The 13071-nt window shown below is 45.2% G+C and overlaps 1 protein-coding gene across 1 annotated transcript; it reads right to left on the bottom strand.

Moving 5' to 3' along the window:
- Window positions 1-1338: 1338 nt before the first annotated feature.
- Window positions 1339-13071, bottom strand: LOC121575535 (keratin, type II cytoskeletal 8-like). Its single transcript, XM_045223079.1, has 9 exons — window positions 12497-13071; window positions 10716-10924; window positions 10377-10437; window positions 10153-10248; window positions 3684-3848; window positions 3236-3361; window positions 2860-3080; window positions 2555-2601; window positions 1339-2189 (listed from the first exon to the last, which is right to left on the bottom strand). The coding sequence occupies exons 1-9, from the start codon at window positions 12977-12979 to the stop codon at window positions 1717-1719; spliced, it is 1881 nt and encodes a 626-aa protein (XP_045079014.1). The 5' UTR covers window positions 12980-13071; the 3' UTR covers window positions 1339-1716.

The following is a 13071-nucleotide window of genomic DNA, read 5'->3' as shown; positions in this document are numbered from 1 at the left end:
TGTTCATTGTCCGTAGCTTATGCCCATACCATAACCCCACCGCCATCATGGGGCACTCTGTTCACATGGTTGAGATTAGCAAACCGCTCACCCACACAACGCCATCAGCCTGGTACAGTTGAATTCGGGATTCATCCGTGAAGAGCACACTTCTCCAGCGAGCCAGTCGCTATCTAAGGTGAGCATTTGCCCTCTGCAGTCAGGTCAAGTCCCTGGTGAGGACAACAAGCACGCAGATGAGCTTCTCTGAGGTGGTTTCTGACGGTTTGTGCAAAAATTATTCGGCTGTGCAAACCCACAGTTTCATCAGCTGTCCCGGTGGCTGGTCTCAGACGATCTCGCCGGTGAAGAAGCCAGATGTGAATGTCCTGGGCTTGCGTGGTTACACATGGTCTGCAGTTGTGAGGCCGGTTGGACGTACTGCCAAATTCTCTAAAACGATGTTGGAGGCGGCTTATGGTAGATAAATGAACATTAAATTCTCTGGCAACAGCTCTGGTGGATAATCCTGCAGTCAGCATGCCAATTGCACTTTCCCTCAAAACGTGAGACATCTGTGGCATTGTGTTGTGTGACAAAACTGCACATTTTAGAGTGGCCTTTTATTGTCCCCAGCACAAGGTGCACCTGTGTAATGATCATGCTGTTTAATCATCTTATTGATATGTCACACCTGTCAGGTGGATGGATTATCTTGGCAAATGAGAAATGCTCACTAACAGGTATGTAAACAAATGTGTGCGCAACATTTGAGAGAAATAAGCTTTTTGTGCATATGAAGAATTTCTGGGATCTTTTATTTCAGCTCATGAAACATGGGACCAACATTTTACATGTTGCGTTTGTGTGTGTGTGTGCGCGCGCATGCGCCTGTGTGTGTGTGTCTGTCTGCATGCATGCATTTGTGTTTTCACGTGTGTCCATGGACAGTGTGGTTGGAATGTGTTTGGTTGTTTGTACTAAGTAGAGGTTGGAGAGTGACATGCTTCAGGCCAGTACCTGTCTATCAAGACTGATGGTCTGTTGATCTGAAGACCTTTTGTGTTTTTGTAGCTGCACTCTGCTATGCTCCTTGTTATTATAAACCTCTGTCTGTCATTCTGATCTCTTATACAAAAGTGTTTCATTTTTTGTTGTTGTGTGTTTTGATATTTTCCTCATCTCCATTGACAACTATAGAATCTTCATTCCATATTATGAAAATGCTGTTGGTGAATGGTGAATGACATGGACACATTTCATGAAATTGTCCCTTTTGGTGGGCATAAGGATAACAGCATCCCCCTATAAAATGACTCTTATGGACACTCATAGAATAAATGTCACAGCACATAGAGGTTGTTTGTTCTCCAAGTACTTTAATGGGTCTCAGAGCAAGCAGAGAGAAAAACATGTACCACAATGACACCTGCTGGTGACTTGAATGGACACTAGGGGCTGACTTTCATGGGGCTTTTACAATTTAAAACAAACCCTTTGTGGGTAGGAAAAGTTACAGTTAGACTGAGGATACAGTTCGACTTCCTGTGATTCTAGGTGGATATATGTAGCCTGTTTGACATGTCACTGTTCTGTTCTGCAGGTAAATACAGTAATAACTTGGCTAGAAAAGTGAAACTAGTGGAAGGGTGAAAGGTAGGTTGGAGAAGCACAAATCTGCGACAGATAGATCTACAGTAAACTAACTGCACCGTCGCCCGTGATGATGAAGTCTCCTCATTCGTCGCTCTCAGCCGGCTGTTCCTCGGCATGGTCGGACGCCGCATCAGAAGCCACATTCAAGGTCACCTCGGCTTCAACAGTCTTGACGAAGGTGGTCTGGGATTTGGTGTTTGGGACAGTGGAACTGCTATCGACACTGACGCTGGCATCCATGTCTCTGCTGGTAGCCATGCTGTTGCTGCCTTCCAGGCTGATACTGGCATCCACGTCTCTGCTGGTGCCTTTGGCACCTCCCAGGCTGATGCTGGCATCCACGTCTCTGCTGGTAGAGACCTGGATACCGTTGGTGCCTCCCAGGGTGATGCTGCCAGGCAGGTCGAAGCTGCTGCCTACATGGCTGCTCTCATGGCAACTGGCGTAAGTGCTGATTCCGTAGCTGGTGCTGCTGCCCTTGTATCCCCCCATTGAGCCGCTGACATAACTGGTGGTGCGACTGCTCTCCAGGGGGTAAGAGTTGTAGTTCATTGCTGGAAGTGGAAATGAACACGTCGGGTTATTGGAGTTAACATGGATTTGTGTTATTTATTTCTCCCATTTATTTGACAGGTACAATGTACATCAGTGGAGGCTGCTGAGTGGAGGACAGTTCATAACAATGGCTGAAATTGAGTAAATGGAATGGCATCAAACACATAGAAACCATGTGTTTAATGTATTTGATACCATTCCACTCATTCCTCTTATGGACTCTTATGGACACCCATATCACGAACCATTACCACAAGTCTGCCCTCCCCAATTAAGGTGCCACCAACCTCCTGTGATGTACATTCATAAGTAATAAACAATAAGTGAAACAGCATAGCTGTGGGGTGTGAGGGCATTCACTTACAAGAAGACTGTTTGGAGATGTTGACCGACTTGATTCCATTCACCAGCCTGGGGAGAGGAGAGGAGAGGAGAGGAGAGGAGAGGAGAGGAGAGGAGAGGAGAGAGAGGAGAGGAGAGGAGAGGAGAGGAGAGGAGAGGAGAGAGAGAGAAGGGAATGTTCAGTCAGCAAATGAACTAATTGGTCATTATCAAATTCTCCTAATCTTAGAGTCTGGTCATTCAACACAATGTTTTAATGCTCTCATGCCTGAATGATTTCCTCCTTCCTGTGACTAATCTAAAAGAACATGGCCCCAAGTCTCGTACCTGCTCTCCTCTCCTTCCAGCAGCTTCCTGTAGGTGGCGATCTCAATGTCCAGGGCCAGCTTGACATTCATCAGCTCCTGGTACTGGCGTACTTGCATGGTCATATCCTGTTTGGCTCTCTGCAGGGCCACCTTGAGGTCGTTAATGCGAAGCCTGGCATCCTTCACCGCCAGCTCACCACGCTCCTCTGCCTCAGCGATCTGGTTCTCCAGGTGGCCGCGCTGTTTTCAGGCAAACAATGTTTTTAGTCATGTTCGTATTGGTAGATGTTGGTTACCCTACCACTGAGTAGGAGAGAAAGTCTATCCACACCAGGGGTGTTACATAAAAATACACTGGGATACATATTTATTGAGGAACATAATGTGGCACTCACCTGACCCTTTATCATATCAATTTCAGACTGATATCTCATGATTTTGCGGTTGATATCTGCGATCTCTGCCTTGGTGTTTTTCAGGTCGTCCTCATAGTTGCTGGCTGACACCTGCATCTGTTCATACTGTTACAGAGACAAAATCACGTTACTGTCAGCAGCCAAAACATAGAGACATAACATAACAGTGAAGTCATCCATCAATGCTAGCTTCTGGCTAGCAGAGTGGATACCTGAGACATTCCATTGATTCCATTCCAGACATTATTATAAGCCATCCTCCCCTCAGCAGCCTCCACTGGTCTCCACACTAGCACTCCATTTAGGCATTGGGCATCCATTCTCAGTGATATGCTAGTATGGACATTGGAGCATAGCCAGTTTTGAATCTCGGAAAGGTCACGTAGGCGTGAGGGGTTTCGGGTGCCTCACTGGAGAAGGGGCTTACCTTCTGCGTGTACCAGGTCTCGGCCTCAGCTCTGCTGCGGTTGGCGATGTCCTCGTACTGAGCGCGCACTTCGGCCACGATGGAGTCCATGTCCAGGTTACGGCTGTTGTCCATCTCCACCACGACAGAGGTGTCCTTGATCTGGCCCTGCAGCTCACGCAGCTCCTGAAGAACCAAGAGAGGATGGAGAGAAGCCTTTAGATTTCATAAAGCATGGGCTCCCGAGTGGCGCAGCGGTCTGAAGCATCTCAGTGCTAGATGCGTCACTAAAGACCCTGGTTCGATTCCAGGCTATATCACAATCAGGCTGTGATTGGGAGTCCCATAGGGCGGTGCACAATTGGCCCAGCAGCGCCAGGGTAGTCTGTCATTGTAAATAAGAATTTGTTCTAAACTGACTTGCCTAGTTAAATAAATAAAAAATACTCTACACACAATTTATTCAAAATCCAATGAACTTTCAAAGTTGTGGTCCTCTGTAGCTCAGCTGGTAGAGCACGGCGCTTGTAACGCCAAGGTAGTGGGTTCAAATCCCGGGACCACCCATACACAAAAAAAATGTATGCACGCATGACTGTAAGTCGCTTTGGATAAAAGCGTCTGCTAAATGGCATATTATTATTATTATTATATTATTATTATAAAGTTCTTGACATTTTCCGTATTGACTGACCTTCATGTCTTCTATTAATGATGGACTGTCGTTTCTCTTTACTTATTTGACCTGTTCTTGCCATAATATGGACTTGGTCTTTTACCAAATAGGGCTATCTTCTGTATACCCCCTACCTTATCACAACAAAGAAATTCCACAATGTTAATTTAAATGCATTCCAGGTGACTACCTCATGACGCTGGTTGAGGGAATGCCAAGAGTGTGCAAAGCTGTCATCAAGGCAAAGGGTGGCTATTTGAATAATCTCAAATATAAAATGTATTTTGATTTGTTTAACACTTTTTTGGTTACTATATGATTCCATATGTGTTATTAAGTACTTTTGATGTCTTCACTATTATTCTACAATGTAAAAAATAGTAAATATAAAGAAGAACCCTTGAATGAGTAGGTTTGTCCAAACGTTTGACTGGTAGTGTACCTGGTAAAATAATGATTAATAAAAAGCTCTTAGGGGGCCACTAAAAAAATCAGTGATTTCTTTGCCATATTTTGTTTTATATTTTCCCAAATTATGTTTTCTCAGTTTTATTTTTCCTGGTTTAAGATTTTTTTGGGGGTTTCAGTCTCAACATTACAATTGTTTATCGAGAAACAGCGAAATTGGATGTTCTGAGTAAATGTCAATGCTTAATTCACATCAGAAAAAAAAAATGTTGGTCTGTAATTCCCCTTTAATTGGGCATCTTGCCCTTTAATTTCACATCTAGTGTGCCATCTAATGTTCCTGTCTAGTGATGGTTCTGTATCGCTGCTGCTCATTTCATGGTAAAGTTAGCAAATAACACATAATAGATACAAACGATAAACTTACTCATGATATACTTCTGCCAGGTAAGCCTACTTTGCCATTAACAGTATTTCTGTCAACCCACAAGCCAGTTATCACATCAACTGGCTCTAGTGATGGGCATTCCGAGTCTTTTCTGTGAGCCGGCTCATTTGGCTCCATTCACCTAAAAGATAAGTTAATTTGGCTCCCAAACGGCTCTTCGTTCAGTAATGCTTAGATATTGACCTAAAACATGAAAGAATAGTAAATCTCTCATTAAAAGCCTGAAACGTTGCCTACCATTATGTCAGAACGTGAAATGTGAGTTCAAATTCATTTTTACCTGACCAAATTATTAGATGGCCTACAAAAAAAAATGGACGACTCCTCACTATATAGTTCCTGCACTGAGGAATTATCATCCTCAGAGAATGTTTTATAATTTATCTCCAGATAACTGCTCAAAAAGCAATAGTAAAAGTACGCAAATCAGGGAGCCAAATGAATGGCTCTTTCACATATGCGATTCGGTTCCTGACGTTCACCAAAAAGAGAAGTTCAAAAAGAGCCATTAATTCGCAAACGACCCATCACTATTGGCTACACACAGAGTGATAGAAAAATTCCCACACCACACGGACAGAAAGGGGCAATATTGCTGGAAATTGTTTTAGGTTTGACTTTTTAAGCTAATATTGGCTAACCAGGGGTGGGATAATCAAATCAAATTCAAATCACATTTTATTTGTCACATACGGAATACAACAGGTACAACCTTACCATGAAATGCTTACTTACAAGCCCTTAACCAACAATGCAGTTCAAGAAATAGAGTTAAGAAAATATTTAAAGTAAAAAATGAAAAATAACACAATAAAATAACAATAACGAGGCTATATACAGGGGGTACCGGTATCGAGTCAATGTGCGGGGGTACAGGTTAGTCGAGGTAGGTAGGGACTATGCATAGATAATAAACAGCGAGGGGGGGTCAATGTAAATAGTCCAGGTGGCCATTTGATTAGTTGTTCAGCAGTCTTATGGCTTGGGGGTAGAAGCTGTTAAGGAGCCTTTTGGACCTAGACTTGGCGCTCCGGTACCGCTTGCTATGCGGTAGCAGAGAGAACAGTCTATGACTTGGGTGACTGGATTCTTTGACAATTTTCTTCTGACACCGCCTAGTATATACAGTAGGTCCTGGATGGCAGGAAGCTTGGCCCCAGTGATGTACTGGGCTGTACGCACTAACCTCTGTAGTGCCTTACGGTCGGATGCCGAGCAGTTGCCATACCAGTCGGTGATGCAACCGGTCAGGATGTTCTCAGTGGTGCAGCTGTATAACTTTTTGAGGATCTGGGGACCCATGCCAAATCTTTTCAGTCTCCTGGGGGGGAAAGGTGTTGTCTCCATGACTGTCTTGGTGTGTTTGGACCATGATAGTTTGTTGGTGATATGGACACCAAGGAACTTGAAACTCTCGACCTGCTCCACTACAGCCCCGTCGTTAATAGGGGCCTGTTCGGCCCTCCTTTTCCTGTAGTCCACGATCAGCTCATTTGTCTTGCTCACATTGAGGGATAGGTTGTTTTCCTGGCACCACACTGCCAGGTCTCTGACCTTCTCTCTATAGGCTGTCTCATCGTTGTTGGTGATCAAGCCTAACACTGTTGTGTCATCAGCAAACTTAATGATGGTGTTGGAGTCGTGCTTGGCCACGCAGTCAAGGGTGAACAGGGAGTACAGGAGGGGACTAAGCACGCACCCCTGAGGGGCCCCAGTGTTGAGGATCAGTGTGGCAGATGTGTTGTTGCCTACCCTTATCACCTGGGGGCGGCCTGTCAGGAAGTCCAGGATCCAGTTGCAGAGGGAGGTGTTTAGTCCCAGGGTCCTTAGATTAGTGATGAGCTTTGTGAGCACTTTGGTGTTGAACGCTGAGCTGTAGTCAATGAACAGCATTCTCATATAGGTGTTCCTTTTGTCCAGGTGGGAAAGGGCAGTGTGGAGTGCGATTGAGATTGCGTCATCTGTGGATCTGTTGGGGTGGTATGCGAATTGGAGTGGGTCTAGGGTTTCCGGGATGATGGTTTTGATGTGAGTCATGACCATCAAATCAAAGCATTTCATGGCTACTGACGTGAGTGTTACGGGGCGTTAGTCATTTAGGCAGGTTACCTTCGCTTTCTCTGGCACAGGGACTATGGTGGTCTGCTTGAAACATGTAGGTATTACAGACTCGGTCAGGGAGAGGTTGGAAATGTGAGTGAAGACACTTGCCAGTTGGTCCACGCATGCTCGGAGTACACGTCCTGGCAATCCGTCTGGCCCCGCGGCCTTGTGAATGTTGACCTGTTTAAAGGTCTTGCTCACATTGACTATGGAGAGCGTGATCACACGGTCATCCAGAACAGCTGGTGCTCTCATGCATGCTTCAGTGTTGCTAGCCTCAAAGCGAGCATAAAAGGCATTTAGCCCGTCTGGTAGGCTCACGTCACTGGGCAGCTCGCGGCTGGGATTCCCTTTGTAGTCTGTAATAGTTTGCAAGCCCTGCCACATCCGACGATCGTCAGAGCCGGTGTAGTAGGATTCAATCTTAGTCCTGTATTGACGCTTTGCCTGTTTGATGGTTCGTCTGAGGGCATAGCAGGATTTTTATAAGCGTCCGGTTTAGTGTCCCGCTCCTTGAAAGCGGCAGCTCTAGCCTTTAGTTCAGTGCGGATGTTGCCTGTAATCCATGGCTCTGGTTGGGATATGTATGCACGGTCACTGTGGGGACGACGTCGTCGATGAACTTATTGATGAAGCCGTTGACTGAGGTGGTATACTCCTCAATGCCATTGGATGAATCCCGGAACATATTCCAGTCTGTGCTAGCAAAACAGTCCTGAATCTGACCGCTTCCGAATTGAGCGAGTCAATGGTACTTCCTGCTTTAGTTTTTACTTTTAACCAGGAATCAGGAGGATAGAATTATGGTCAGATTTGCCAAATGGAGGGTGAGGGAGAGCTTTGTATGCGTCTGTGTGTCGAGTAAAGGTGGTCTGGAGTTTTTTTTTTTCTCTGGTTGCACACGTGGTCCTCTGTAGCTCAATTGGTAGAGCATGGCACTTGTAACGCCAGGGTAGTGGGTTTGATCCCCGGGACCACCCATACGTAAAAATGTATGCACACATGACTGTAAGTCGCTTTGGATAAAAGTGTCTGCTAAATGGCATATTATTTATATTATTTATGTGACATGCTGGTAGAAATGAGGTAAAACGTATTTAAGTTTGCCTGCATTAACGTCCCTGGCCACTAGGAGTGCCGCTTCTGGATGAGCATTTTCTTGTTTGCTTATGTCCTTATACAGCTCGTTGGGTACGGTCTTTTTGCCAGCATCGGTTTTTGGTGGTAAATAGACGGCTAAGAATAATATTGATGAAAACTCTTTTGGTAGATAGTGTGGTCAACAGCTTATCATGAGGTACTCTACCTCAGGTGAGCAATACCTCGAGACTTCTTTAATATTATCGCACACCAGCTGTTATTGACAAATAGACACACATCCTCACCCCTCGTCTTACCAGACGTAGCTGTTCTGTCCTGCCGATGCACGGAAAACCCAGCCAGCTCTATATTATCCGTGTCGTTGTTCAGTGAAACATAAGATATTACAGTTTTTTATGTCCGTCAGGATAGTCTCGAACGGATATAATCGTTTATTTTCCGGTGATTGCACGTTGGACAATAGAACGGATGGTAGAGGCGGGTTACCCACTCGCCGACGAATTCTCACAAGGCACCCCGAACACATCAAACACACCAAGACAGTCGTGAAGAGGGCACGACAAAGCCTATTCTCCCTCAAGATTTGGCATGGGTCCTCAGATCCTCATAAAGTTATACTGCTGCACCATCGAGAGCATTCCGACTGGTTGCATCACCGCCTGGTATGGCAACTGCTCGGCCTCCAACCACAAGGCACTACAGAGGGTAGTGCGTACAGCCCAGTACATCACTGGGGCCAAGCTTCCTGCCATCCAGGACCTCTATACCAGGAGGTGTCAGAGGAAGGTCCTGGAAATTATCAAAGACTCCAACCACCCTAGTCATAGACTGTTCTCTCTGCTACCGCACGGCAAGCGGTACCGGAGCGCCAAGTCTAGGTCCAAAAGGCTTCTTAACAGCTTCTACCCCCAAGCCATAAGACTCCTGAACAGCTAATCATGGCTACCCGGACTATTTGCATTGTCCACCCCACCCCACCCCCTCTTTTACGCTACTGCTACTCCGTTTATTATTTATGCATAATCACTTTAACTCTACCCACATGTAAAAATTTCCTCAATTACCTCGACTAACCAGTGCCCCCGCACATTGACTCTGTTTCGGTACCCCCTGTATATAACCTCCCTACTGTTATTTTATTTTACTGTTGCTCTTTAATTATTTGCTGTTTACTGTAATGTCTACACCTGTTGTATTCTGCGCATGTGGCAAATAAATTTTGATTTGATTTGATATCCGCCCCCTGTATTTCTGTATTTTCTTCTCGATAATGACTGGGATTTGGGCCTGGTCTCGGAGAAGCAGTATATCCTTCGTATCGGACTCATTCAAGAAAAATCTTTATCCAGTTCGAGGTGATTAATCGCTGTTCTGATGTCCAGAAGCTCTTTTCGGTCATAAGAGACGGTAGCAGCAACATTATGTACAAAACAAATTACAAACAAAATAGCCCTGTTGGTTAGGAGCCGTAAAACGGCAGCCATCCCCTCCGACGCCATTATCTTAATGTCAAGTTCCGCTGATTAAATAGTAGCTGGGAGCTTGCAGTGTCTGATACTAGTGAGATTTGCTTATCACATTTTGCGGTGGAACACATGAAAATTGCATGTACTTTCAGAATTGTTTGGCGAGCTACTCATAGGTGGTCTTCGAGCTACTGGTAGCTTGCGATCGACCTGTTGGAGACCCCTGAGCTAGGCATTCAAATGTTTTCTGTCAGTCTCTCCCATTGCAATATAGACGTGGTACATTACCGCGTCATAGATAGTCCTGAGGAACTCAAGCTCATCAGTAAGACAGTCCCGCTTGGCCTTCAGCTCCATCTCCATCATGTAGGCAGCATCTGCATCCTGAGAAAGCATAGCAGAACATACCTGGTTCATGTACTTTTCTACTTCAGCCAATTTTTGTGGTTAAGCAACAATGCACTGTAAGTTATCCATGTAGGGGGGCTTGTAGAATTATTTAGTCTACTGACCTTCTTGAGGAGAACAAAGTTGTTTTCAGACTCAGTACGCTTGTTGATCTCATCCTCATATCTGAGAATAGAGCAAGCCCATCAATCAAACAAGAAACATTGCTGACAAGCTTAAAATTAAAGAACGTTTAGGATTAAAGATTTGAATTTATTCAATCAAAAACAATAGCTCCTTGAAATCATAACACTGTATTTGAGACTCAGATTTGGGTCCCTCCTAGTCAAAATGTTTTAATTCTAACTATACAACATACACCACTTATAAGTTAAGAAAGTAGTTCAATAATAATCAAATTTGAGTGAACTACCCCTTTAACTTTTAATGTCAAACCCACTCACTTGGTCTTGAAGTCTTCCACAAGCCCTTTCATGTTGTGCAGGTCCAACTCCAACCTCATCTTCTCGTTGCCCAGGCCGTCGAGCTGTCTGCGCAAGTTGGAGATGTAGGCCTCAAACATGGCGTCGATGTCGGAGCGGGTGGTGGTCTGGTCCTGCAGGAGGCTCCACTTGGTCTCCAGCATCTTGTTCTGCTGCTCCAGGAAACGCACCTGCAGGGACAAAAAGGGAAATGGTCAGTGTCATTGACTGAAACTTGTGAATGACTGGATGAATGAAGGAAGGAAGGGATGGCCAAGGTGAGAGAGGAAGGAAGGGTGGATGGATGGATGGAAGGCACGAACAAACAAATGAATGAATGGCAGGATGAATTAATGTATGAATTAATGTATATATATTATGCATGAATGGATGGAGCAAAAGTGTGAATTTATGTACAGACTAATGAATGGCCAACAAACAAATGTGTGTCATTGAAGCAGAGTACCGTGTTTCAGCATGATGTGGCACTCTTTCTCAATCAAAGTTACACACATGATTCATGTTGTTCAAGTGTTTTCTTTTGACCCCCTGCCCCTGGGTGGGGTTCCACTCAAACACAAGCATGGAGGAGAGAACAGAGGAGGTGTGTATCTCTAAGGTGTGGAGGAGGGGTCGAGGAGGGGTCGAATGCCGCACATAGGTTAACCTGGCGGTAAACATAACTGATTTATGGCTTAACCTGTAAATTGATCCTTGAATTCTTTGGTACTTTACAAATAAGGGATGCTTGAAACATGTAATCAATGTAGTTGACAGTTGATAAGCCCTGTGCAGGAATGGGCTGATATATCTGACAGTGAACCTGCCAAATCCTGTTTGAGTGTGTAGGCCACAATGGCACATTGAGCAGACAGGATCCTGTGACAAGATAGATTCCTGCCCAACAACAAATCCCTAGTAGCCTACAAATTCTGCAGACAACAAAGTGTCACCATATATCATTTTGTGGACTTAAGAGTCAGTAGTTAATTTCTAGAAGGGGTTTCCAAACAACAAACTCTGTATTCATACAACCAACCACATATTGTGCCTCTGGCCCTATTTAATAATAATAATAATAATATGCCATTTAGCAGACGCTTTTATCCAAAGCGACTTACAGTCATGTGTGCATAAATGTTTACGTATGGGTGGTCCCGGGGATCGAACCCACTACCCTGGCGTTACAAGCGCCATGCTCTACCAATTGAGCCCATCATGCCACTCTTTATTTTACAGTAAAAGGGGAGTGGTCAGTGCGGGAGGGTTTTCTGTTGAAAACCAAGTTTGTATTTTATATTCTTGCATGCCTAAATAGTACCCAATTAGTCTTAGAATGTATTTCCATAGTTTTGTTGACAATATACATTCAGTTTTGTGCACAATGTTTTGCACACAATGTATATTCAGTACGGATTGACTGGAGCAGGGAGCTTATTCGATGAAGTTAAAAGGAATTGTTATAGCTAACATAAAAAATCCAAAACAGATGACCGAAATCACAAGTGAATCTGCCCCTTCCCAAAGGCCAAGTTAATACAAACCAGACATGGGTCAGGTATTTTACTGTGCAATGCTGTAAAATACCTGATGTGAGTTAGATTTAGCTTGACCGCTGTGCAGAGTGGGCGAGGTTTGCACCTTCAGGACTACTCCACCATTGTAAAAGACAAGCTAAATCAAGCTCAGCTCAAGTGTATGAAAGTATTTGGCATGCACTATGCATTTGACCCTGGTGTGATCAGAACTCATGAGTAACTGACCTTATCGATGAAGGAAGCGAAGCGGTTGTTGAGGGTCTTGATCTGCTCCTTCTCGTGGGTGCGGACCACCTGGATGTTGGGGTCGATCTCCAGGTTCAAGGGTGCCAGCAGGCTCTTGTTCACCTGAACAGCGGTGATTTGAGGGGGTCCCGTACATGTCATCTTCCCACCCCCCATCCCCATACCACCACCCATTCCCAAACCACCACCAACACCCATGCCCGCATACCCAAACTCCATCACGCCCCCTCTTTGCCCGGACCCACCAGCCACGTACCCCCCAACTACCCTATAGCCACCTGCTGCCACACCCCCGGCACTGCTGCCAACGCCCCCATAAGAGCTGCGGACGCTGTAGCTCTGTTGTCTGGCGCCGCCGCCATAGCCGTCGGAGAAGGAGTTGCTGCTGAAGTTTTGAGGCCCCATGCCTGCAGAGGAGGACCTCACAGAGTAGCTGGTGCTCTTCACAGCTCTGGTGGACATGATGACTTTGGTTTTAGCAAGTGCTACAGTAGGTGGTCTGTGGAGACTGGGAGATTCGCTGCAGAGAGAGAGAGACTCGTGCAGATGGAGCT

The sequence above is a fragment of the Coregonus clupeaformis genome, chromosome 10, assembly GCF_020615455.1.
Source record: "Coregonus clupeaformis isolate EN_2021a chromosome 10, ASM2061545v1, whole genome shotgun sequence".
Lineage (NCBI taxonomy): Eukaryota > Metazoa > Chordata > Actinopteri > Salmoniformes > Salmonidae > Coregonus > Coregonus clupeaformis.
Note: the sequence above shows the minus strand (reverse complement) of the source record. Positions and strands in the feature narration are given on the sequence as shown.

Excerpts from the sequence above, each read along its gene's own strand:
- LOC121575535 (XM_045223079.1), bottom strand. The coding sequence starts at position 12,979 with ATGTCCACCAGAGCTGTGAAGAGCACCAGCTACTCTGTGAGGTCCTCC. Across the intron at positions 3,362-3,683 it reads AGACCTGGTACACGCAGAAG|TATGAACAGATGCAGGTGTC; the intron begins GTAAGCCCCTTC and ends TCTCTGTAACAG. Across the intron at positions 2,602-2,859 it reads CTGGAAGGAGAGGAGAGCAG|GCTGGTGAATGGAATCAAGT; the intron begins GTACGAGACTTG and ends TCCTCTCCCCAG.